At 42.3% G+C, this 25,239-nt stretch overlaps 2 protein-coding genes across 3 annotated transcripts in view; one reads left to right on the forward strand and one right to left on the reverse strand.

Moving 5' to 3' along the window:
- Positions 1-22,258, reverse strand: part of SREK1IP1 (SREK1 interacting protein 1) — a 68,991-nt gene extending 46,733 nt beyond the window's left edge. The window contains exons 1-2 of one of the 2 annotated variants that reach the window (XM_037800952.1): positions 21,860-22,181; positions 3,408-3,455 (exon numbers count right to left, since the gene is read on the reverse strand). In XM_037800952.1, coding sequence (XP_037656880.1) covers positions 3,408-3,455; positions 21,860-21,872 — 61 coding nt within the window. In that variant the 5' untranslated portion in view covers positions 21,873-22,181. Of the gene's footprint in view, positions 1-3,407; positions 3,456-21,859 lie in introns of both variants that reach the window. The other variant, XM_037800953.1, reaches the window with a different exon arrangement.
- Positions 22,259-22,271: 13 nt separating this feature from the next.
- The window catches only part of CWC27 (CWC27 spliceosome associated cyclophilin), a 360,484-nt gene continuing 357,516 nt past the window's right edge, over positions 22,272-25,239 (forward strand). The window contains exon 1 of the mRNA XM_037800954.1: positions 22,272-22,536. Coding sequence (XP_037656882.1) covers positions 22,495-22,536 — 42 coding nt within the window. The 5' untranslated portion in view covers positions 22,272-22,494. The remainder of the gene's footprint in view (positions 22,537-25,239) is intronic.

The following is a 25,239-nucleotide window of genomic DNA, read 5'->3' on the forward strand; positions in this document are numbered from 1 at the left end:
GAGAAGAATGTGCATCCTGGTGCTTTGGGATGTAATGTTTCATATATGTCTGCTAAATCAAATTCATTTATCAGATTGTTTAGGTTTTCAGTTTCCTTATTGGTCTTCTGTCTGGTTGATCTATCTATAGGAGAGAGTGATGTGTTAAAGTCTCCCACAATTATCGTGGAAACATCAATTGCTTCCTTTAGTTTTGCCAGTGTTTGTCTCATGTATTTTGTGGCACCATGATTGGGTGCATAAACATTTATGATTGTTATTTCTTCTTGCTGAATTGCCCCTTTTATTAGTATGTAGTGACCTTTTTTGTCTCTCTTAACATCCTTGCATTTAAAGTCTATTTTATCTGAGATTAATATTGCTACTCCTGCTTTGTTTTGGCTGTAGCTTGCATGAAATATTTTTTCCAACCTTTCACTTTCAATTTCTTTGTGTCCCTGTGTCTAAGATGAGTCTCTTGCATGCAACATATTGATGGTTCATATTTTTTGATCCATTCTGCCAATGTATATCTTTTAATTGGGGAGTTTAATCCATTTACATTCAACTGGATCTGTAATTTTATGCCTTTCATAAGAGATGGGAAATTTTCATTGATTATTTCCTCTATTATTGCTTCTGCCCCTTTTCCCTTCTCTTCTCCTTCTGGGACACCAATGACACGTATATTCTTGTATTATGCTTTGTCCTTAAGTTCCCAGAGAGGATGCTTGTATCTTTCCATTCTTTTCTCTATCTGTTCTTTTGTGTGTTGGCTCTCAGGTGCCTTGTTCTCCAGTTCTTTAGTGTTTTCTTTTGCCTCTTGAGATCTGCTGTTGTATGTTTCCATTGTGTCTTTCATCTCTTGTGTTGTACCTTTCATTTCCATAGATTCTGCCAATTGGTTTTTCAGACTTTCAATTTCTACCTTATGTATGCCCAGTGTTTTCATTATATGGTTAAGCTCTTTCACCAGATCTTCCCTAGGCATTAGTTGTTTCAATTCCTGTATCTCAGTTGAAGTGTCAAGTTTGTTCCTTTGGGCCATAACTTCATTTTTCTTCGTGTAGGTTATAGTTTTCTCTTGTCTAGGCATGGTTTCCTTGGTTACCCCAATCAGGTTTTCCCAGACCAGAAAGGGGTCAGATCCCAGAAGGAATAAATATTCAGTATCCGGTTTCCCTGCGGGTGTGTCTTAGAAAATTGGTACACCCTGTGATGCCTCAGGTCACTGTGGTTTTTTGCCCAGCAGGTGGCACCTGTCAGCCTGTAATTCCAGACTGGTGTAAGGAGGTGTGGCCCGTGGCTGTTTTCCCCCAGCTGATGGGGTCTGGTTCTGAATGGAAGACAGGTAGTAGAGCTGGGCCCCACCCCTTTCCTCTTAGAGAAGATAGACCTCCTAGGGAGAGGTAATTAGCATTTCAGTGGTATCTCTCTGCCTGTGCTATATCCACCCCTGTCTGGGTCAGAGTGCTGGGAACTCAAAATGGCTGAGGCTTTCTCCACTGAGCTGAAACAGGGACAGAAAATCCCCTTCAGGGCTAGTCCACGGCGACCCTCCAGCTCTCCAAGGTCAGTCTTCACCCAAAGCCTCTGTCTGCTTGTTGGGGATTCGTAGATTACAGGGATCAGTTCACACCCACTAATTAAAACCCCAGTTGGAGCTCAGCTGAGCTATATTCGCTTGCTGGGAGAGAGCTTCTCTCTAGCATCACGAGTTTGCAGCTCGGGCTATGGGGGGAGGGATCTCCCGGTTTGGATCTCCAGTTTTTACTTACAGATTTTATGCTGTGATCTCCGGCATTCGTCTCATTTCAGGTTGGTGTATGAGTGCATGGTCATGTTTGTCCCCCAACAGTTATTCCTGATTATTTACTAGTTGTTCCTGGTTTTTTGTTAGTTGTTCCATTGGGACAAACTAACTTCCACTCCTCTCTATGCTGTCATCTTAGATCTTCTCCTCTAAATTAATTTTTAAAATGAAGTTTCTATCAAAAAGACTTGTTAAACTGAAAAGATCTTCCTCTCTAAGGGCTTTAAATTTAAAGAGATGTAATTTAACACAGAATGGAAATATTACTAAATTTTTCTGCAGAAGACAAGTTAGAAATTGTTTAATAACTTATGCACTAAAATCAAGGATATGAATATGCTTCCATTGTGATCTAAAATAAAGTAGCAAAAAGGAAACTAACCCAACAAATATTCTACCTTCAGAAAATGACCTTAATTATGTTCCTGGCAATCTTAAGTTAAAACAAGTCCAGGTAGATAAACTGACATTAGTAGACAGGTAGATAAACTGATATTAGTAGACAGACTGGAAAATCCATTCCAGATTTTGAAATAAATATAGCATTTATTTCTAGGTTCTTAAGTCATGAATAAAAAAATGAAACTTGTAAATCAGCAATGATTGAAAGAAAGTAAACAATGCAGAAATACATATAAACAGATTTAAAAACAAAATATTTCATTGCACTTATTTCTTGTGCACAAATACATTTTTTTCCAGGGCTTTTCATTTAAATGAGGTTACATATACTTAAGTACCCAATTTCGCTATGTGAACAAACTTTTCCTTGAGCCTTTGCTTGTGCATTGGTTCCCCCAGTATGCATTTACTCTTTGAATTCTTCTGATGAATATTTATACTCTGAGTGCTCTCTTATCACATGTTCTTGCATGGAAATCTTTTTTTAAAATCACACATTTTCAGCAAAAATAATTCTTCAATGAATTGGAGTTTTATTAAACAATCCAGGCTTATGTGCATGGTCTCCGAACAACTTGGAAAACAAATGCGGTTGTTCTAGTTTTTGAAATTGTTACATTTCCCCAGAGAAAATAGTTGTTTACATTATATAATTACATATTTATGGTATAGAATTACACATGTTTAAGTTTACTTTCTCATTCCATTATATTAATCATAATGAGAAAAATGATTATTTAAACCACATTTGTGCCCATGGGCAGAAATTCTGGAATGAATTACAACCTTACAATGATGGATACGTAAATTCACCAAGCAGGAAAACCCTTCACAAATAGTTGGCATTGTCACTGTTTCTTCATCTAGCATATGGAAGGATAAGGAGTAAAAGAACGAATACATGTGTACTACTTTTTGAAATATACTTTCTCCAAACTCCTAAATCTACTATTAACCACTTGCACTTTATGGACATCTTTCTAGTCACCAGATTATCTAGCCACTTGTCACTTGGGTCTATAGTAAGGAAGAACAGTGAATATTTAATGCTAACAGAGGAATTTCTGAATCACCTGCAAAGCAGAACTAAATAAGAGGGGTGAAGAACTACCTTAGGGACTCTGATATCAGGGCACTAAATCCCATTGTCCAAAGAGGCAATGATTCTAGTAAAAGCACTGTACAAAATGTTATTTTTTTTTAGTGTACTTACGGTAGCCACATTTTTTACATCCTGCTCTGACACTATCCTTGTTGCAACCTGAAAGACAATTGGAGAACATTTTAGGAGAGATATATATCTATAAGTTAAGATAAAAAATCCATATCAAAAAGACAATGAAGCCATTTGTTGTAGAATTCATCTCTTTAAAAAAACAAAAATCACCCATGACCCAGATTATTAACACTACTCAGTTATTATGACCATTAGAAGCCAAAGGAAAATTCCTTCTTCAAGGAATTGGTGGAATTCCAGAAAGATCACTTTAATTATTAGGTATTATAAGAAACAGCCTAACTACAGAACTCAAATTTTGACAAGAGGAAACAAATTAAACAAATAGTAAGTTCTGAATAATGTTTCCAAATATTCACAGTATCCCTGTGCAATTAATGGTAAATGCAGGTAATATTGATGATATAAATACTAAATATCAATTCTTCAGTTAAACTTTGATTTTAATCTCCAATAATGGCTTCAAGCCACCAATCAGAGGCCTAATACATTGTTATTCCATTTCCTTAATGAAGGGTATTGAACCCTACAAATAGAGATATCATCCCAATTTAATAATACATTAAAGTACATATAGAAAAAATTAAAATAGTGCTAATTTTAAGAGAAAAATAATTTTAAAACCATTTCTATAATGTTATAAAGTCAAATGTCTATTAGTCATTTTTTCCCTAATCTAAATTTTGTTTTAAAGTGTACACGATTCAGTTGTTCTAGTTAAAATACAGTCAGTTCTGCTATATTTGTTTTGAAAATCTGAATTTGTTCCAATGTGACTATAAGTTAGGGAACAATTTGAGCATAACATAACTTTCATCCATGAAAAACACCAGGTGAATGCAGAAAACTGCACCTAGCTGACGCGAGTCTCGTAGGAATATACAAAATGAACACATGTACATGCCTCAAGTATTTCCAGCTATCTCAGTTCACTGTGTGTATTGTAAGCAGCACCCACCTCCGTTTAGTATTACAATTTTCCATCTCATTTTAGATCACCCTCCTACCACCACTTCATAATAACTCAGAAGCTGTAACTCTCTGTTGCCTACTTCAGGTCTCTTTGAAGGTTAAGTACTACATTGTAGCATTTATGTATTTTTTAACATGTGTAAAACTATCCTACAGTTTTATTAGGTTCTTATATTTTATAATTTTATTTTATGTGTTACAAAGTTTTTGAGTATTGTGGCACTAATTGCGGGGACTGAGCTTGTGCCTCGACTTGCCAGGCCTGGGCCAGGGGACCTGATCACCCCCTGGGGAGGGTAGTAGGTACGGGCGTGAGTGCCCTCTGCAGCCCCCCCGAGCCTGAGGAGCGAGGTCAAGGCAGCTCCCTTTTCCTCACCCAAAATGCCACTGGCAGGGGAGGCTTGCCGGAGGAAACCGCCTTTCTCCCAACTGCCCTTTCCCCACTTCCTTATCTTACCCACTCACTCCCTGGTGCCAAGGCCACTCCTGCCACCGCCAGTGCGCATGCACCGTGGCCAAAACAACCCCTGCCCGCTGCAACGGTTCCTGCGTCCTCTCAGAACCAATCCTAGCCCCTCTCCCTTCAATATTGCCATTTTAGGCTGCTTCACCTCCTTTCCAGCCCTGCCCCTCTTACCAGCCTATATAACCTGTAATCACCCCTGAATAAATCTCTTTGGCGCATACCCCTACTGGATGAAGAGTGTTTTTGTCCTTATCGCCGCCCTCCTTGCACGCCTCTCGCCGAGGACCTTGGCCACGTTCTCCGCCTCGCCCTCGCCTCCGGGAAAGAGCCCCCGCCGCCGGTAACCTTTAAGCAGCCCCGAGAGCTGAGGGCTCGGCTACCGGCCGCCACTCCCCCTAGAAGCAGTAACCCCGACCGCAACTGGTGCCCCGTGTGAGGAGCGTCTCCACACGACAGTTTGGCAGGTCACCCGCTCGCCCGGACGCCTCTCCAGCTTCCCATTTCCTCGCCTGCAAGGTAAAGGGCCGCCTCTACCTCGCCGCTTCCGGAGCCGTGTGAGGTTCTTTGCTCCGAAGCCGCTCCTCCCTTCCCCCACGCTCTCTTCATCCAGTAGGAACTCCTCCCTTCCCCCACGCTCTCTTCGTCCTCTTGTATGCGCACTTCTATGACCCCCGTTCTTCCTAACACTCCCCCTCTTCCCCTCCATTACTTTGCTGTAGTTCTTTGTATCTTTATTTCCTCATTTGGTGCCGTGTGCCTCTTTGCAACCGCCCCCCCTGACTGCTCTCGTTGCCAAAGGGCACTGCTTTCTGCTCTCGCCGTCTCCTTCGGCCTTGCAGCCACAGTTTATCTCATTCTCTCTGCTCAGTAAACTACTCCTCCTTCTCCTCCCCGCCAGCCGGCCGGCCCGGCTCGGGAACAACTCCCCCTCCTCTCCCCTCAGCTATGGGTAATCGTATATCTACATGTCAGGCACCTCAAGTTCGTGCTCTGGCTGGTCTCCTAGACACGCATAGCTGTAAAGTGTCTGTCCGGCAGCTGCAGATATACTGGGATCTCCTGCTGCCCTTTAACCCATGGCTCACCACTTGCCATCTTTGGGACCCTGTTACTTATGATCGCCTTATTGATCGAGTCACTAATGCCATGGAACATGAGAGCAAGCGCTTCCCTCCCGGCTTGCTCCCCACCTTGATAACCATCCGCTCCTGCCTTCAAGGCTCCCTCCCCCCTGATAGAGGCCCCGTTAAATCCAAAGAGGCCCTATCAACCCAGCCAACAGACTCAGATAGCGATACTAATTCAAATCATGACTCGGACACGGAGTCCTTAGTCGAGCAGATTAACAACGCGCTCGAGGTGACTCCCAAAAAGCAAAATAACACTGCGCCACGCCAAGATGGCGAACTTCCTCCTTCTTCTTCCATCGAGGGGAGGAAATGCTCTGGTGATGACATCAGCCCTAAGCTGGGCCGGAAACCGCATATGCTTTACCCCGCCCTTCCACAGGGCGGAGTTAGTCCACCATCTTATGCCTTGAACCCCACCCTTTCACAGGGCGGGGCTGATCCACCATCTTGTGTCTTAGCCACGCCTACCGCGCCGCCATCTTGCGACGCTTGGGGCCTCCCACTCCCGCCTCTCCCTCCGGCGAGCTCCCCCTCGGAGCCGCTACCGGCAGCTCCTCCCACCCTGCCGACTAACAACCCCTGGCTGCCTTCTACACCTCAAGGCAATCCTTGGGGCAACGCTCCCCCTACCCCCACTCCCGCGCCAAGTCCTCTGCAAGCGTGTCCTCCTTTCTCTCGTGCTTTTCGCTGTTTTCCTCTTAACCTTGCCCCCACCCCACAGAGGCCGCATGACTGGTATCCCATTGACTTAGATACTATCAAGCAGCTTCGCAAGGCCGTCAAGGAGGACGGGTTAGGTAGCCCATATGCTTCCCAAATACTACAGGATCTCGCCATAAACTATTGCATCCCCCAAGACTGGGCCTCGCTTGCCCGTTCAATTTTTAACCCCGGTCAGTTTGTTGACTGGCGTGCTCACTTCCAGGCAGAAGCAGCTAAGCAAAGTGAGCAAGATGCAGCCATTGGAGTCTATCATCCCCCCGAAGCCTATTTGGGCACTGGAGCATTTCTAAATGCGTCTGCTTATATTAATACACCTGCCACCTTTTGGCCTATCCTTTGGGGAATCGCCTTACGAGCATTTGCCAACTGCTCTACCTGTCGGCCTAATAAATTCACCAAGCTCTTCCAGGAGCCAAGTAAGCCTTTCGCCACCTTTGTCTCCAGAGTCGAAGAAACCTGCGCTCGAAAGGTAAGTAATTCCCAGGCCCAATATTACATGTGCCCATCCTCAAATCCTGGAAAATCGTACTGCAATTCCCCCAACGAGTACTACTGTGCATACTGGGGGTGTGAAACATTAGCCACTAATTGAAAGCCTCCTGTTCCTGATCATTACCTTACCCTAAAGTGGGCCCCTACAAGGTGCAAACTCCCTACTGTTAACTGGCTCGGCTAAGAAAGTAAGGGATCCTGCACACATCTTAATCTTACAGTGCAGCTCCCCACTGATCCCTCCTGGTTACTCGGTAAAACTTGGGGCTTCCGAATTTGGCTATCGGGGTTCGATCGGGGAACCCTTATAATCATAAGAAAGGAGGCTTTAAACCAACCAAAAAAAGATACTGTTATAAAAAAGCCCTTTAACATTAGTCCCAACCAAGTCATTAACCCCCTTTTTCCACAGCTCTCCAGCCGCACCTTAGTTCCAACTAAACGTACTTCAACTACATCTCAAACCCCACCACCCCAGCTTCCTCTGCCCCCTTCTCGTTATTCCTCTCCCCTCCTTAGTCTCATCCAAGCCGCCTTTGCCTCAGTGAACTCCTCCAACCCCAATTTTACCTCCTCCTGCTGGCTCTGCCTCTCCACCTCTTCCTCACTGTACGAGCCCGTTGCCTCCAACCTCTCCTTTTCAGAAAGCACAGAAGACAGCCCCTCGGAATGCAGTTGGAATACCTCTGCCGTCCCCCTGACCTTTCATTCAGTCTCCTATACGGGAAAGTGCGTCCGTCCTCGCTCCAGTAACTCTCCCGACCTCACTGCCTGTGCCAGCTACTCATCTCCCAGCAGCTCGGCAAAATTTCTCATTCCTCATAACTCCTCCCAATGGCTCTGCTCCTCTACAGGACTTACCCCCTGTCTCAGCACAAATATCATCAGCGAATATAAAGAAACTTGCCTCCTAATTGTCCTTATCCCTAGGGTCTTATACCACAGCGAAGAAGACTTCTTCCTCCGTCTGGAAAGAACTGCAGCTCCTGCCCTTCTGCAAAAGCGAGAGCCCATCACCGTCCTTACAATTGCCTCCCTCCTAAGTCTTGCCGGCGCTGGTACCGGAATCGCTGCACTAGCCAGTCAAGGCTCCGCCCTAACTCACCTCAGGGCGGCTGTTGACGAGGACATTCGTCACTTACAAAACGCTATTTACCATCTAAAAAATTCTGTCAATTCCCTCTCTGAAGTCGTGCTCCAAAACCGCCGAGGTCTTGACCTTCTCCTCCTCAAAGAAGGAGGCCTCTGCGCCGCCCTAGGAGAAGAGTGCTGTGTTTATGCCAATTCCACAGGTCTCGTTAAGGACAGCCTGAAAAGGGTCCAAGAGGGACTGGAAAAGCGTAAAAAAGATCGTGAAGCCACCAATTATTGGTCCAGTTTTTTCACTCTCATCCTCCCATACATCCTTCCTTTTCTTGGCCCCCTATTAATAATTATTCTAGCTCTCATCTTAGGACCCTGCATCATACGCAAAATTGTCCAGCTTGTAAGAAAACAAACAGATGCCATTTTTTCCTCGTTCGTGCAAATCCAGTATCAGCGACTCGCCACCTCTGACACCCCCCACTCCAAAATGACAGCCAACCCTCCGCGACCTCAACGCCACCGGTCAACCCGCCGACCGCGAGGCCCTTCTCAATCACCTGAACATCGCTCTCGCCTCGAGTTCCAGCTTCTCTGAACCCCTGAACTTTAAACCTCTGAACTTTAAACCCCTGAACTTTAAACCCCTCACCTTCTCCCAGCCCGCTGCAGCGGAGCCATTGTCAAGCGCCCGGGCACCACACCAACACTAAGCTCCAGCCTCGCTGAACCACCGTCAACCCCTTTTTCCCTTCCCTGACCTCCCCCTTCCCTCACCCTTAGCGGACCTCTCCGGTAAAGCCTCTTCCTCTAATTAGAAAAGAAAGGGGAATTGCGGGGACTGAGCTTGTGCCTCGACTTGCCAGGCCTGGGCCAGGGGACCTGATCACCCCCTGGGGAGGGTAGTAGGTACGGGCGTGAGTGCCCTCTGCAGCCCCCCCGAGCCTGAGGAGCGAGGTCAAGGCAGCTCCCTTTTCCTCACCCAAAATGCCACTGGCAGGGGAGGCTTGCCGGAGGAAACCGCCTTTCTCCCAACTGCCCTTTCCCCACTTCCTTATCTTACCCACTCACTCCCTGGTGCCAAGGCCACTCCTGCCACCGCCAGTGCGCATGCACCGTGGCCAAAACAACCCCCGCCCGCTGCAACGGTTCCTGCGTCCTCTCAGAACCAATCCTAGCCCCTCTCCCTTCAATATTGCCATTTTAGGCTGCTTCACCTCCTTTCCAGCCCTGCCCCTCTTACCAGCCTATATAACCTGTAATCACCCCTGAATAAATCTCTTTGGCGCATACCCCTACTGGATGAAGAGTGTTTTTGTCCTTATCGCCGCCCTCCTTGCACGCCTCTCGCCGAGGACCTTGGCCACGTTCTCCGCCTCGCCCTCGCCTCCGGGAAAGAGCCCCCGCCGCCGGTAACCTTTAAGCAGCCCCGAGAGCTGAGGGCTCGGCTACCGGCCGCCACTCCCCCTAGAAGCAGTAACCCCGACCGCAACTAATTACATTTTTTCCCCCATAAGCACTGTGGCTTCTATTGCATAGTGCAGGACTGTATACGTCATGTTGTAGCAAAACTCACTGTGGAATATAATTGGATTAATAATAAAATCTGAGACTCTTTCATTATGGAAAAAAAAAAACCTGCATTTTGAAAAAAAGTTCAGAGAATCTAGGCCAATGTTAAGTCCGTTTGCGTAGAAACTGCAGACACTGAATAACACACAAAACTGTGCTAAATGCACAATCATTGCTCCTACAACAAACCAAAAATGTCATAATGGACAGATCCAAAATAATCTTATCCCAGCATGTATTAGAACTGAACTCATTTATGACTGAAGGCACTGATAAAACTTACCATCCAACTATCTAATATTTTTAAAATGAATAAAATACGAAAATTTTTCTGGGAAGGTCACCTTCTTTAAGAAAGTTGTAACTTCTATATTAAAGGGAAATATAGAGTACTCCACAACCATTTCTCCCCAGTGTTTGGTTAAAATTTCAGCTTTATTTACCTATAATTTCATGACTGCCTGGTCAACTGAAAGCTTCCGTGGGACTTAGAATCTGAGGCAAGTGGCACAACGATGCTGAGATAGTTAATTCATGCTGCTGTCAGAGGAGTCAGCTCCCAGTGGCAGTGATGCCGATGGCAGTAGCAGCCCTAACCAGGTGTGAGCCCATGGTAAGACCTTGCCTATGGGTTCCCTTGATTGTGCCTATTTTCTGAGCCTGGTTTTCCAGCCTTTGCTTAGTTTCTGTGTGCTCCTCCCTGATAACTCCTTTTCTGTTTAACTTAACCAGTTAGTTTCTGTTGTTTGGAACAAGAACCCTGGCTGATACAGTTGTACATGAAATCCATGTCAAACTGAATAGCAAAGCTGTATTGTGAGGACCTTACTTGGCTGAGAAACTGCTCAATTCCCTTCTCAGACTCCCATGCTGTTCTTTGTCCCATTGCTCCTTGAGATTTACTGAGGCTGTTCAGAGTAATACAGCCTCCCCTCCTTTCCCCACTCCCCAACTTTTCCTTTCTAAACATGACCTGCATTGCAAAAGTCATTACAAATTTGACATACATAGAAAAAACTGGAATGGCAAAGCCCACCAAAAGGAATCTCAAAAGTCTCATGAAAACTTGGGAAAATATTTGCAAATCATAGCACAAACAAATGGTGATTTCCCCTACTATATAAAACTCAGCTAATCACAAAGAAAAAACCAATAGGAAGAAAAAATGGGCAAAAGGATTTAAACAGATAGTTCATAGAAAATGACACACAAACAACTCTGAAACATCGGAAGATGCTCAGCCTTATTCATAATAAATGAAATACACATTAAAAACTATACTGGGATTCCATTTTCACCTATTAGAGACACAAAGATTGAAAGATTGAAGAAGGTGTGGGTGAATGTACTTCCATATATTGCTGGGAGGAGTGTAAATTGGTATCATCTCTATGAAAGACAAGCTGACAAAATCTATCAGAACTATGAATGTACATATCCTTTGACCCAGTAATTCCACATTTGGGAAGTTATCCTCCTGATTTACTTGCACAAATGTACACTAACTTATGTACAAAGTTATTCACTACAACACTGTTTGAAATAGTGAAAGAGTAGAAATCATTTAAATATTTATCAAGAGGGAACTTGCTAAGTAACTTGTAGTATAAAAGAAGAATGACCCTTACTTAATGATATGCGATGATTTCCAAGACATTGTAAAGAGAAAAAAAAAACAAAGTGCAGAACAGTGTTTGTGGTATGCTGCCATTTATACATAAATAAAAAAATCTGTGGGTGGGTGGCAGACTGTCAGTATACACTTTTGGTACTTTTAAAATTTGAAACTTGTGAATTATCTTTTCAAAAGCCAAGCCAAAAAACCTCCCTCAAACAAACAAAACTCTGATGCCAAGAGGAGCTGCTGTCATGGAAGCATTCTCTGACAAAAGGCAATATACTTACAAGTTAATCAGACCACACTGCAAGTTTTCAATAATTTCATTAACTGATGATTTCAAGAACAAATTTTAGAGGCCTTTATTTCTTGCATTTGTTAAACATTACTCAATGGTAAAAGATTGAAAGCCTTCCCCCTCAGGTCAAGAACAAAACAAGGATGCCCATTTTCACCACTGCTATTCAATATTGTAGTGAAGTTCTAGCCAGAGCAATTAGACAAGAAAAAGAAAATTGGAAAGGAAGAAGTACTATTTTTATTAACAGATGACATGATCCTTTATATAGAAAATCCCAACGAATTCAAAAGAAAACTACCAGAGCTAATAAACGAATCCAGCCAAGTTGTAGGCTACGAGATCAACAAGCAAAAATCGGTTGTGTTTCTATACACCAGCAAAGAGTATTCCAAAATGGAAGTTTTTAAAAAAAATGCATTCACAATAGCACCTCAAAGAATAAAAAATCTAGGAAAGAATTTAATCAAGAAAGTGAAGGACTTGTATTCTGAAAACTATAAAACACTGCTAAAAGAAACAAAAAAGAAAACAAAACAAAAAAACCTAAATAAATGGCAAGACATCCCATGCTCATTAGATAGGAAGGCTTAATATTGTTAAGATGTCAGTACTACCTAAAGTGATCTACTGATTCAACACGTAATCCCTATAAAAATTCCTGCATTCTTTTTTCGCTGAACTGGAAAAGCTGATCTTCAAATTCATATGGATATGGAAGGGGCCCTGAATGGCCAAATCAATATTGAAAAAGAAGATGAAACTTGGAGGTCTCACATTTCCTGATCTCAAAACTTACTACAAAGCCATAGTAATCAAAAGTGTGGAAATGGCATAAAGACAGACCAATGCAATGGAATTGAGAGTTAAAAAATAAACCCATACATCTATAGTCAGCTGATTTTTGATAAGGGTGTCAAGTACATTAACTGAGGAATGAAGGGTCTCTTTTAACAAATGATACTAGGAAAACTGGACATCCATGTGCAAAACAATGAAGTTGGATACCTACCTCATAAAATATAAAGAAACTGGGTAAACATCAATGGACCTTGAAGACATCATATTTTATGATCTTGCTTATTTGAAATATCTAGAATAAGCAAACTCATAGACACAGATAGTAGACTACAGATTAACAGGAGCCAGAGAGTGAGGGGAATAGGTATTACTGCTTAATGGGTGTAGAGTTTCTGCTTGAGGTGATGAAAAGGTTGGGTAATAGATGTTGGTGATGGTAGCACAACATTGTGAATGTAACTCACTGAATTGTACACTTGAAAGTGGTTAAAACGGGAAATTCTGAGTTGCATATGTTACTAAAATTAAAAATTAAAAAAAAAAAAAGACTTCATGATAATTTGACTCCCAAAAGGAGGGATAAAATAACCTTCAAGAGTTTTTAAACTACTGATATGCAAGAACTAACATTTCAGTAAATGTATAAAGCTTTTTGGTCCACTTTCCTCATAAAATACAAAATAAACTGTGGAGAAAACAAGCGGCAGGTATTATCAGTTTAAGAAAAGAATCACAGAGAAGTTTCGTTTATAATCTAATGAAACAGAATCAAGACTGACTTTTTGTTTAGTCTGTTTACTTTAATACTAAACTCTGCTCAGCAGTAACTCTAGTGGGTCAACCCTCAAAATATTTTTTTTTTCCTATTAAGGGCATAACTGAACTAGATGTTTGAGAAGCCATAAATACGAATCAAGTTAAGTCCCTACACTAAAGGAAGCTACAACATACTAGGCTTTCTAGGATAATGCACCCACAGAAGTGAAAATGCACCAGAAGTCACAAAAGTTAACACAACTCTATTAATAAGCAGGAAGTGGCAGGCAAGACTTTCAGCTAAGAGTTCAGGAAAAGCTTCTCACTGTTGCATATGGGCATTAAAGGAGGGATGGTGGTAACAAAGGCACACAGGTAGGAAAGTACTTGAGAGGTTCAGGGAATAGTTGGCCAGGTCAGACTTTTATAAGAATGTTCAACGCATGATGGGATTGGTGGGAATAACAGGTAGAAATAACAATTTGGCCATGCTTAGGAGTGTGCACTTCATTCTTGCAGAGATGGAGAGGCCCAATATTATATAACATTTTAGAAATGAATGTTTAGCCATCAATTCTTTCATTTTAGAGATAAGAAAACAGAGCCTCAGAAAGGTTAAGTAGCTTGAAGAGAATTAGAAATTTCACAGATGTAGGTCAGGAACAAAGTCCCTGCCTCCCAGGAATGACAAGATCAGATATATGATTAGGAAAATTATTTCAGCAGGAATCTGCAGCATGGATGACAAGAGAAAAGGAAGTACCTATAGTATAGCTTAGGAGTGAAAAGAAATTAGCTGTAGTGTAATTCGGAATTCTTACATTACTAATATGCTATCATAATATGTATTAAGCATCTGATTTGACTTTGACATGCCAAACTGAAATGTTAATTTGGCTATACAAAATTCAGTACCTTAGTCCATAGATTTCATTAGAGAGATTAAAGAAAATTGGCTTTATGTACCCATCACATCAGTACAACATTGCCACTTGTGCCAGGTCAATGTATATGGTATAGGCTCTTCGTGGAAAATGGCTCATTTAAACAACTGTAAACGGAAAAAAGCAGAATTTAAGATTTCCCCCCTCCCTAATTCAGAACATAAAAATTCCATCACTGCTTTAGAACAGGGGCTGCAAACTGAAATGTTTATAGGGACCTGGTAGATGGCAATGATGGCAGCCTAGTTTACTGCACACTACCTAAGTGCCTGGCCTGCTCTTGGCACTTTCCATGTACTAATTCATTTAATTCTGACAACAAATCTATGAGTCAAAGACTGTTACCATTCCCATTTTACATATGGGGAAACTGAGGCACAGATAGGGTTTTTTTTTTTTTCCCTAAATTGCCCAAGGTTACCAATATGGGAAAACTGAGGCACAGATAGGGTTTTTCTTCCCCCCTGAATTGCCCAAGGTTACCATGTATAAATGGTGGTGCCAGGCAGTTTGGTTCCAGAGCTCATGATTTAACCACTATATACTATATCACTATCCAGGTAATACAAATGAGCGAGGAAGGTCAAAGAAGGCTAGTTGGGCGCTGTGGCAAACTGAATAGCTGGAAGTCCAGTCAAAAGGGGGCTGCCTTCTCTCACCAGTTACTGTAATGCAGTAATGTGGGTCTAGTATTGCCAGGGCATTTACTTTTTCAAAATAAAGCAGAAGTCTAGATCTGTGTGTGAAATCCTGCCTGCCACCCTCCAACACATACTTCTAAAAAATTAATTGCTAGCGTTTATAAAACCTGTTGAGCCAAACCTAACACATCCAAAAAGTTCAACCAATGCCATGGGCTTCATACTTACTACTGAGCACAGGTCATGGCATGTGTTATCTATATAATGGTGCAAGCTCACATACAATACTGTGGAAAAACTGGCTGAAGCAAGTGACACTGATTTTCATGTGTGGTTTGTGGAAAGCTTGTGTGCATGTGTGTGTGTGTGTGTCGGTTGTGCAAGCTGGTTTTTCATACTTGGTGTGTTTCCATCTCTGTGGTCAAATTTATATAATTAATACAGAAATAGGCTACTTGAGTGCCAGGCAATTGCTTTTTGGTTGGTTTCTCTATCTGTTTAAACAGAAAGACAAATGAAAAAGATTTTAACTATTATGACTATTACTTTACAGTCATAGCTTATAATAATCACTAGCAGGACCACCCCAAGAAATACCATGCTAAATCCATACCAGCATTATACCTAAAAATAAAAGAATATAACATATTACTTGTCCTCGATGATCACCTCAAAAGGTTTCTGATAGACCCCTATTTTCCTTTAATACACTGTCGGGATCAATCATACAAGAAATTATCTTAACTTTTTCTGTACCTATATTTTCAAATGGAACTTGCATTGTACTTTTACAGTGCTATCATGCCTATTATCTCAATTTTTGATGGGTTTAAACAGTTTATCTTTCTTGCCATCTAGCTTAATGGCACAATTTAAGATTATTACACTTTGAAGCATTATTTTGAATTGAGAGAAGGTTAACATGTCTATAACCTTGGTCTAAGTTTAAGAGAATTTCAATAAGGGGTAAAAAAAAAAAAAAAATCACTTTTGTTCCCTGTCTTAAGCAGTGCATTTTCATTACTAGACACAATTTTTATGAAGCCATAAACTGTACCATTGTGTTCCTCTGAGTGCCCAAAGCATGTAGCTCAACTAATGAAATCAATAGTGACATCAGGCTAACCTTGAATGCAACTGTATCAATCTATAACAACTGTCTTCCCAAAGATCACCAGGGCTGTCTATGAGGATGTCTAAGCAACCTATTGTGCAGCCTTGTCTTTCTCTTCTGGTATCTTTTTTTTTTTTTAATAATAAATTTTATTTTGAAATAAGTTCAATCTTACAGAACAGTTGCAAAAACAGCACAAACCCCATACATAGAACTCCATCATACCCTGACCCCCTCCCGATACCCCGATCCATCACCTTTAAGATCCTGTCACACCACTCTTTCTTTCCCTCCCTCTCTCCCTCCCTCACTCTCTCCCTAACACACATCATCTATTGCTCTGTCTTCTGAACATATGAGAGCAAGCTGCACATATCTTTGAACAGGCAATATAATTCACATATACCTTTCCCATGGACAAGAACATTATTTTATGCAATCTCATTAAACGCAGCTAAGACGTTCAAGAAATTCAACATTGATATAAAGCTTACATTCTATATTTCCTTTTTTTTTTTCTTGTGTCCCATCTGTGTCCCTTGGAGCCTCCTGTCCTCCGACCCCAGATCCCATCCAGGATCATCCTTGGCACTTAATTGTCATCTATTTAGACTGTCTTTTTTTTTTTTTTTTTGTCAATTGTGGAAAGACATATATAGCCTAAATCTTCCTATTCCACCCCTCCCTAGCATTCCATTAGTGGGATTAATCACATTTAGAATGTTGCAATGCTATCACCTTCCCACCATCCATTTCTAGAAGTTTCCCTGTACCCCAAACAAAAACCCTACTCTCATGTCTTAACTCCCCATTGCCCCTTCCCCCACTTCTTGGAACCCCTACTCTACTTTTCATCTCTTTGGTCATATTCTCTGATACTTTCTTTGTGTTTACCATGGGGCTTAAATTTAACATCTTAAATCTATAACAATCTTGTTTTTCTTTGATACCAACTTAACTTCAATAGTACACGTAAACTGTGTTCCTATACTCCTCCATTCCCCCACCTTTATGTAGTTCTTGCCAAAAATTACATATTTTACATTGAGTCCAAAACCACTGATTTATCATTATAGTTTATGTATTTTAGATCCTGTAGGAAGTAAACAGTGGAGTTATAAATCAACAATACAGTAGTATTGGTCTTTATATTTACCATGTGATCTTTACTGGGAATCTTTATTTCTTCATGTGGTTTCAGTCAATTGTTTAGTGTCCCTTCCTACTGGTGATGAAGTCCCTCAGCTTTTGATTATCTGGGAATGTTTTCATCTCCCCCTCATTTTTATTCTTCAGGTGTTTGTGAATTCTCCAAGTCTCTGATGGTTATTGACTTCTATTTGTATTCCATTGTGGTCAGAGAATGTGCTTTGAACAAATTCATTTTTTTATTTTTTATTTTATTGAGGCTTGCTTTATGTCCCCGCATACAGTCCATTCCGGAGAAAGATCCATGATCACTAGTGAAGAACGTGTGTCCCAGTGACTTCGGATGTAATATTCTGATATATGAGTGTTAAAATTCTCTATATCTCTCTCTCGTTTCTTTGTTTCTCTGTTGGTAGGGCTCACTTTAGTATCTGAAGTAGGGCAGGTCTTTTATTAGCAAACTCTCTCAGCATTTGTTTGTCTGTGAAAAATTTAAGCTCTCCCTCAAATTTGAAGGAGAGTTTTGCTGGATAAAGTATTCTTGGTTGCAAATTTTCCTCTCTCAGAATTTTAAATATGTCATGCCACTGCCTTCTCGCCTCCATGGTGGCCGCTGACTAGTCATTACTTAGTCTTATGCTGTTTCCTTTGTATGTGGTGAATTGCTTTTCTCTTGCTGCTTTCAGAACTTGCTCCTTCTCTTCAGTATTTGACAGTCTGATCAGAATATGTCTTGGAGTGGGTTTGTCTGAATTTATTCTATTTGGAGTTCGCTGGGCATTTATGCTTTGTGTATTTATATTGTGTAGAAGGTTTGGGAAGTTTTCCCCAACAATTTCTTTGAATACTCTTTCTAGACCTTTACCCTTCTCTTCCCCTTCTGGGACCCCAATGAGTCTTACATTTGGATGTTTTATTTTATCTATCATATCCCTGAGATCCATTTCAATTTTTTCAATTTTTTTCCCCATTCTTTCTTTTGTTCTTTCATTTTCTGTTCTGTGCTCCTCAAGGAGGCTGAGTTGTTATTCAACTTCCTCTAATCTTGTATTATGAGTATCCAGAGTCTTTTTAATTTGGTCTACAGTTTCTTTAATTTCCATAAGATCTTCTATTTTTTTATTTACTCTTGCAATATCTTCTTTATGCTCTTCTAGGGTCTTCTTCATGTCTTTTATATTCTGTGCCATGCTCTTCCTCAAGTCTTTTATATCCTGTGCCATGCTCTCATTACCTGTCTGTAGTTCTTTGATTAATTCTGCCAGGTACTGTGTGTCTTCGGATCTTTTGATTTGAGTGTTTGGGTTCGGGTTCTCCATGTCATCTGCTTTTATCGTATGCTTTAAGATTTTCTGTTGTTTTTGGCCTCTTGGCATTTGCTTTACTTGATCTTTAATTTGTTAGAATTGCAGCTTGGTGAGATACACTTTCTCTAACTAACCAGCAGATGGCGTCCGTGAGTCACTTATTCCCCTCAAGTCAGTTCTCCCCAACTTTGTGGTGTGTGGGGATCTGATTCCTTTGGGGTCCAATTGGTGCACTTAATTTGGGTATGTTGTCGGTGCTGTCTGCCCTCAATGAGGGGCGTGTGCCTGAGCGGTTAGGGTGGAAGGGCAGGTTTAATAATCAAACCTCCAAGGTGTTCCCGGAGATTTAAGGCTGTTCTCTGCTGCTAACACAAAAGTCCTTGGTATTGGCGTAGGTTCCCTGGGATTTCCGAGCAGTTCCTCCCTCCCTGCTGTGCTTTTCCAGGAGCTCTGATGGGGGGGGCGGGAGGGCCGTGCCACGTCACAAGTGAGCACCAGCCTCCAGGGAAGCCCTGGGCTGCCGGGCTGTGTAGGGCGTTCCCAGCCCACTTCAAAGATGGTTGAATGGGATGCGATAACTTCCCCCTTTCCGCACAGTTCTGCCCTCCCAGCTCCGGGACAATCAGCCGTGGGTGTATTCAAGGCCAGTGTCCACGGCCGATATTGTGTCGTGTGAGCGGTGCTGCGGGAAAGACTCCCTGTCAGGCTGGGTTTCTTGGCTCGGCTCTGTGCTGTGTGTTCGGCCCCGGGCAGGAATAGCCCTGCCCACTGGGGAGACAGCTGCAAGTCGTGCGTTTTTTTTTTTTTCCCCCTCCTTTTGGCTCCCCTTTGCTCACCTAGACCCGAGACAATCAGCAGTGGGTGTGGGAAGGGGTATCCTCCACCCCAGACACCGAGGCGTTAGTCCAGATCCCTCCCTTCTTATCTGCATCTGTTCCCAGGCTTCTTTTTTTTTTTCAAAAACGCCAACCCACCGTTTCCCCACACTGCAGCATGACCGGGGGATTCAGCCAACTCACTCACTCATTTCAGAATGCAGGCTCCTGGTTTCACCAAATGCACGTTCCCTGTGGCTTTAGCAGAACTTGTCCGGCTGGTGCTACTCTGGAAGTGGTGTTCTGGGTCACTTTCTGGTTTTTTATCTAATGTTTTCCACGGAGGTGTTTTTTTCTTTGTCTCACCTAGCCACCATCTTAGGTTCCCCCTCTCCTGGTATCTTAAACACCGATCTTCCCCAGGCTTCAGTCACTGACTTTCCTTTCACACTCTACACACTTCTCCTGAGCAAAGCCATCTACTCTCATGGCCTTAACACCTATTAAGTGTATGGATGACACCCAAATCATTGTCTTTTACCTTAGCTTCTTTCTTAAACTAAAATTTATATCACTGAGTGTCTGCTGGATACTCCCAATCTTATTTTTCAACACAACATGCCCCAAACTGAAGTCATAATCCTCCCCCTAAAACCCATTCCTTCTCAGATGTTGCCTACATCAGTAAACGGCCCTGTCCAAATGCCTAATGGTGAAACCTAGACAAAGCATACTTCCTCTTTTACCCACCAACATTGAATCGATCGTCAATTCCTCGTGATTTCACCTCCAAAAATGTATCTCCAATCCATCTGCTTCTCTCCACCCCTAGTAATACCATACCTTAGTCAGGAATCACTGTAATTCACCAGAATTTATTCCCCAATCTACTGTGCAATCAAAATGATCCTTCTAAATCACGTATCTGCTTAAAAACCCTTAAATGACTTCTTAATGCCCTTAGGATAGATTTTACACTCCCTGTCATGGCTTACAAGATCATTCAAGAGCTGGAAACTACCTTTTAAGTTACTATAACATGGCAAAATGGACAAGATAATGGGGTCTAGAAGAGCCAGTCTGCCCTAGCTCCATCATTTACTAGTTATCTGATAATAGGTAAGTTACTTGATTTCTCTGTCCCTCAATTTCATCCTCTGTAAAATGGGACTAATAGTACTTATCTCATAGTGTGGTTTTGAATGTTAAATGAGGTAAAATAAATCAGCCTCTTGACAGTGTTTGGAATACTATTTGATACATAGTAAATGGTTAGTAAATATTAGCTACTGCTATATGTCTAGTGCATTTCTCACTTACCTCCCATTTGTACTTAGAGTTCCATCCATAGTGAATAGCGAACCTCTTGCATTTCTTCTTCTCACTGGGCCTTTACATATAGTCCCTTTTATTGCAATATTTCCCTCCATCCCCCTCTCAGAGCCTCTCCTGTGTGCTCCTCAAGGCTTTATACTTTCCAGCACCATTTTCCCTCTCCCTGCTAAACTGTGAGTTTTGTGGAAACGACCTTGTCCAGCTCACAGTTTTATCCCCAATGCCTAGCACAGTGCCTGACACATGGTAGACACTTAATAAAGAGATCGGATATGAATGCGTGTACTTTTCCTCTCTTACAGTTCTATATGTGTTCCTCCCAAAGCCAGTCAGTAGAAAAGCACAACTTTACATTAACAACTATCTACAGAATACATTTCAGGAAAAGGCTGCCACAAAACAAAAGCTTCTGAACCATAGCACTTGTCAGCATCCTTTTTTTATGCTAAAGTGCATTGTTAATCTCCAAACGGGGGCCAAAAGGTGTATATTTCTAAAAAAACTCCTGCAACCAGTGTTCCACTGAGCACTGTGGCAAAACCTGATTTAAGGAGATATCCCTACTAGAATGTCTAAGACAGAAGTTGTGGATGGGTAAATCTCTGAAGCCCTTAGTCCGCAAGATTCACTGTTGTTAGATTAATACCCTTTAGACACAGAATCTGAACGCTGGAAGAAACCTTAGACACAATTCAACAAAGCTCCTTCTTTTACAGTTACGGAAGTTGAGGCCCAGAAGAACAAAGCGATCGGTCCAGGGCCACACACAGAGAACGACGTATAAGAGGAAGAGCTAGAAGTTGAATCCCAGACGCCCGTTTCGTCCCTGCGACTTAACCAACGCCCGGGCTACGTGGGTCCGCCGAGTGTTCCCACTGAAATTTTATTTCTAAACCATACCAAAATAATGACCTATGCTTCCCATCCCTTTAGACCCACATGTACTGCCCCTCCTCCCCCCTTTCCCCCACAATACGCTTTCCCTGTAATCCCAGCGCAGTTGGGGTTTGTTTGCGGCCAGGGAGATCGTTTCTTTCCTTCCTTCAGAATTGATTTTTGGAGTCTAAACTTTTTTTCACATTAACTACACAACCCACTAGCTAATTTTAACGCCTCCGCCTAAATCCTCCTGGGCACCATCCTCTTACTCCATCCTTCCCTCCCCTCCCTCCCCGCTCCCTTTCCCGTCGGGACCCAGCAGTCAGTCTTCACCTGGGACTGCCATGGCGCTGGCACGAGTGGTCGCTGGAGCCCTCAGCTTTCGAGAGTGCGCTCGCTACCCGCTGGTCGCGAGGACAACGCACCGCCGAGGCGGCCTCTTCTTCCCGCAGCGCCGCGGAACCCCCACAAGAGTCCGGGAAGGGCCTCTAAGTCTCCGGCGATAGCGGAACTAAGCAGTCGCCGATGCAGTTTCCGAGCGAGTCACAGTGCAGAAAACACATGGTCCAAACCATTAACCCAACTCCTGAGGGGTGCGTATGTGTGACCTGCACAAGGTGTAGTGAAAGTAAACACCACCGAGACTCCAAGATTGTTCTTTAAAGTTTTACATACCAATTACGTTACGATATAGAAACTTAATACTCTTTTCTAGTCCCCTGGAGGATACTGGAATCCCCCTTTTCAGTGTTAGCGGTGTTCGGGTCCGGGAGCAACATGGCGGCGTCCGTGAGGGCCTAGCTTTGGGAAAACACAGTGTGCGGTGTCGCTGTCTTGCGGGATATCGACCTACTTGAGCTTTCAGCGACCACCTATTTAAGGAAGCGTAAACTCATCCGCGGTAGCTTTAGTGACCGGCGGTTCGCTCTCCTCCCCAGTAAGGAGCAGAGTCCTGAGCACTGACCAGGATGAGCAACATCTACATCCAGGAACCTCCAACGAACGGGAAGGTGAGATCCTCACCTGGGGTACTTGGGTTACCTAAAGTGAAACCTTCCGGATTGGGAGGGCTCTGGGGTATTAGAGTTGGAAGAGACCACAGTAAGTGTTTCCTTTACCCCTGTCTCTGGACAAGGCTTCGAAAACTGCTGTGTTGGCACTGCTTAGCTGGGTACTCAAGTGGAGATTTCGCCATTTACCAGCCTTCCCGCCCTATTTCCTGCTCTCACCCCAACTCGCCCAGGTGTTTACTAGGGTCTTAGGTTCTTAAAAGCAAATTTAAAAAATTTGACGTTATTTTCTTAGCTTTGGAGATCTCTCTTTTTCCCATTCGTTCTACAGCCGTTTATTGAATCCCTGCTATGCAACGGGGTACTGTACAAGGCGCCGGGGATATAAAGGTGGGTAAGGTCTAGTTGTTGCCCTGGGAGAGCTTGTAGTTTAGTTTGGAAGACAGGCACTAAAGAAAAAAATTGTGTACGTCTGGTAGGTGTGCTTGTGGATCATTTGTCTTTGGCGGTACTGAGGAGTGAGCAACTGGGAAAGTTGGGAAAATCTTCATGGAGGTAGTATCTTTTGAGCTGGTCTTAAAACAGATGATTGCCAGTCTGAGTGGAGAATGGGGAATGTTTCCTTATTTGAATGGGAGAATAATACTCTGATTAATTTGATGGTCAAGACTTGTGAATTCCCATCTAAGGTGTTTGTATGCAGAATGAGGCAAAAGAGTTAAGAGTGGAATTAGTGTCACTTGAATGCTTGAACTGAGACCTGGTCTATATCATATGCGAAATATGACAAATCGTCATTATTGAAAAAATAATGGAACTGAAAGTATATAGTTGAGTTAGGGTAAACTAAATTTGCCTATAATACAATTCTGTTGCATGGCTGTATCATAAATTATTTTTGCAACCTTCTATTGATGGTCATTTGGAAATATAATGAGGGCAATTTGAAAATATCCAAAAGAATGCTGTAATGAAGATCCCTGCCAAAAATTTTAAGGGGAATTATGGGCAGAACAATTCTTATAATTCTTTATTGTTTGAGCTTCTCCTGAGCATTTCAGATTGGCTTTCCCACTTTCCCCCATGTCGTTGTCAAAAGCCCTCATAATGCCTATCGCCTCATATTTCCAAATGTTTCTTGGGGGTGATATCACCCCCAGTTTATAAAAACTGGTAGAAGATTGGATAGATGCCCATCCTGTCAAGCAGGGCCTTCACACTTGTTCTTCTCTTTAGTATGCTCTTCTGTCTGCTCAAATGTCATCTTAAAAAAGACGCCTAACCTGTGATGGTTAGGTTCATGTGTCGGCTTGGCCAGTTATTTGGTTAAGCAAGCGCTGGCCTGATTGTTACTGTGAGGACCTTTTGTGGACTTAAATCATTAGTAAGTTGATTACATCTACAATTAACTGAGGAGATTGCCTTCAACAATGAGATATCTCAGCCAATTAGTTGAAGGCTTTAAAAGGGGTAGTGATGATTTTAGCAGTCAGAAGAGGGAATTTCCATTTCTACTTCAGCCAGCTAGCTTCCCCTGGAGAATTCATCAAAAACCTTTCACTAGATTTCCTAGCTTGATGCCTGCCCTACGGGATTTGGACTTGTGCATCCCTACAGTCAGATGAGACAACTTTTATAAAAATTTCATAATATTTAGAGATATCTCCTGTTGGTTCTGTTTCCCTAGAGAACCCTGACAAATACACCCCCTGTGAAATAGCACATAGTAGTCATGCCCTGCATCCCAGCATTCCTTAGCTCCCTTAACCTCTTTCTTTTTGTAGTACTTATTTACTTGTTTATTATGTCTTCCCTCCCCTCATAGGATGCAAGCTTTATGAGGGTAGAGATTTTATTTTGTTTACTATACCTAGAACAGTGCTTGACAAATGGTAAGAGTTCGAATATGTATTGAATAAATGAATGAATATTATTTCACTTAGCTTCTGAGAAGTATTAAGCATTAGTGAGTTCAAGGTTATACTGTTAACTGGTCAAGCACAGACTGACTTGCTTCTTGGAGAAAGACTTGACATATAGATTAAAAGCTTGACAAGGAAATCATTCATTCATCAAGAAATATTTATTGAGCACCTAGCACATGCCAGTCTCTATGCTAGGTTTTAGGGATACAATAGAAGGAAAAACCAGTATTTTCCCTATCATAATGGAGTTAGCTTATTGACATATACATTGACCAAATAATCATGTAAATAAATGTATACTTGCAAACTGTGATTTATAATGCCAGTCTTTTGGACAGAAGTGGACTGAAGGAGAATGTCGGGCACGGCCCAAGTTTTGTCCAAAAGAACTTGGAAACTTTTCCAACATAAGAATGATTTAAGAGATTGAAGCCCCAAAATTCCGTACTGTAGAGAGCATGGCAAGAATTTTGGCCTGGCAAGAATTTAAAGCAGCTGTATTAACAAGTCTGCTTAATAAATATTTGTTTAGTACCTATACTGTCTAATATTGCATTAGGTACCAGAGATATTCAGAATGAATGGGACAAAATTCCCTTGAAAGAGCATAGTATCAGCTTAGAAAGTAATTGACATATAGCTGAGAATTATACCAGTGGTTTGACCCTGGCTGTTGTTCTTAAATGTACTATGTTTTGCTGTGTTATGCTATAAACCCTAGCCTCTGGAAATGAGGCACAGAAATGTAGAACTTAATAGAAATTTCCTGAAAGCATAA

Source organism: Choloepus didactylus, chromosome 13 (genome assembly GCF_015220235.1).
Source record: "Choloepus didactylus isolate mChoDid1 chromosome 13, mChoDid1.pri, whole genome shotgun sequence".
NCBI lineage: Eukaryota > Metazoa > Chordata > Mammalia > Pilosa > Megalonychidae > Choloepus > Choloepus didactylus.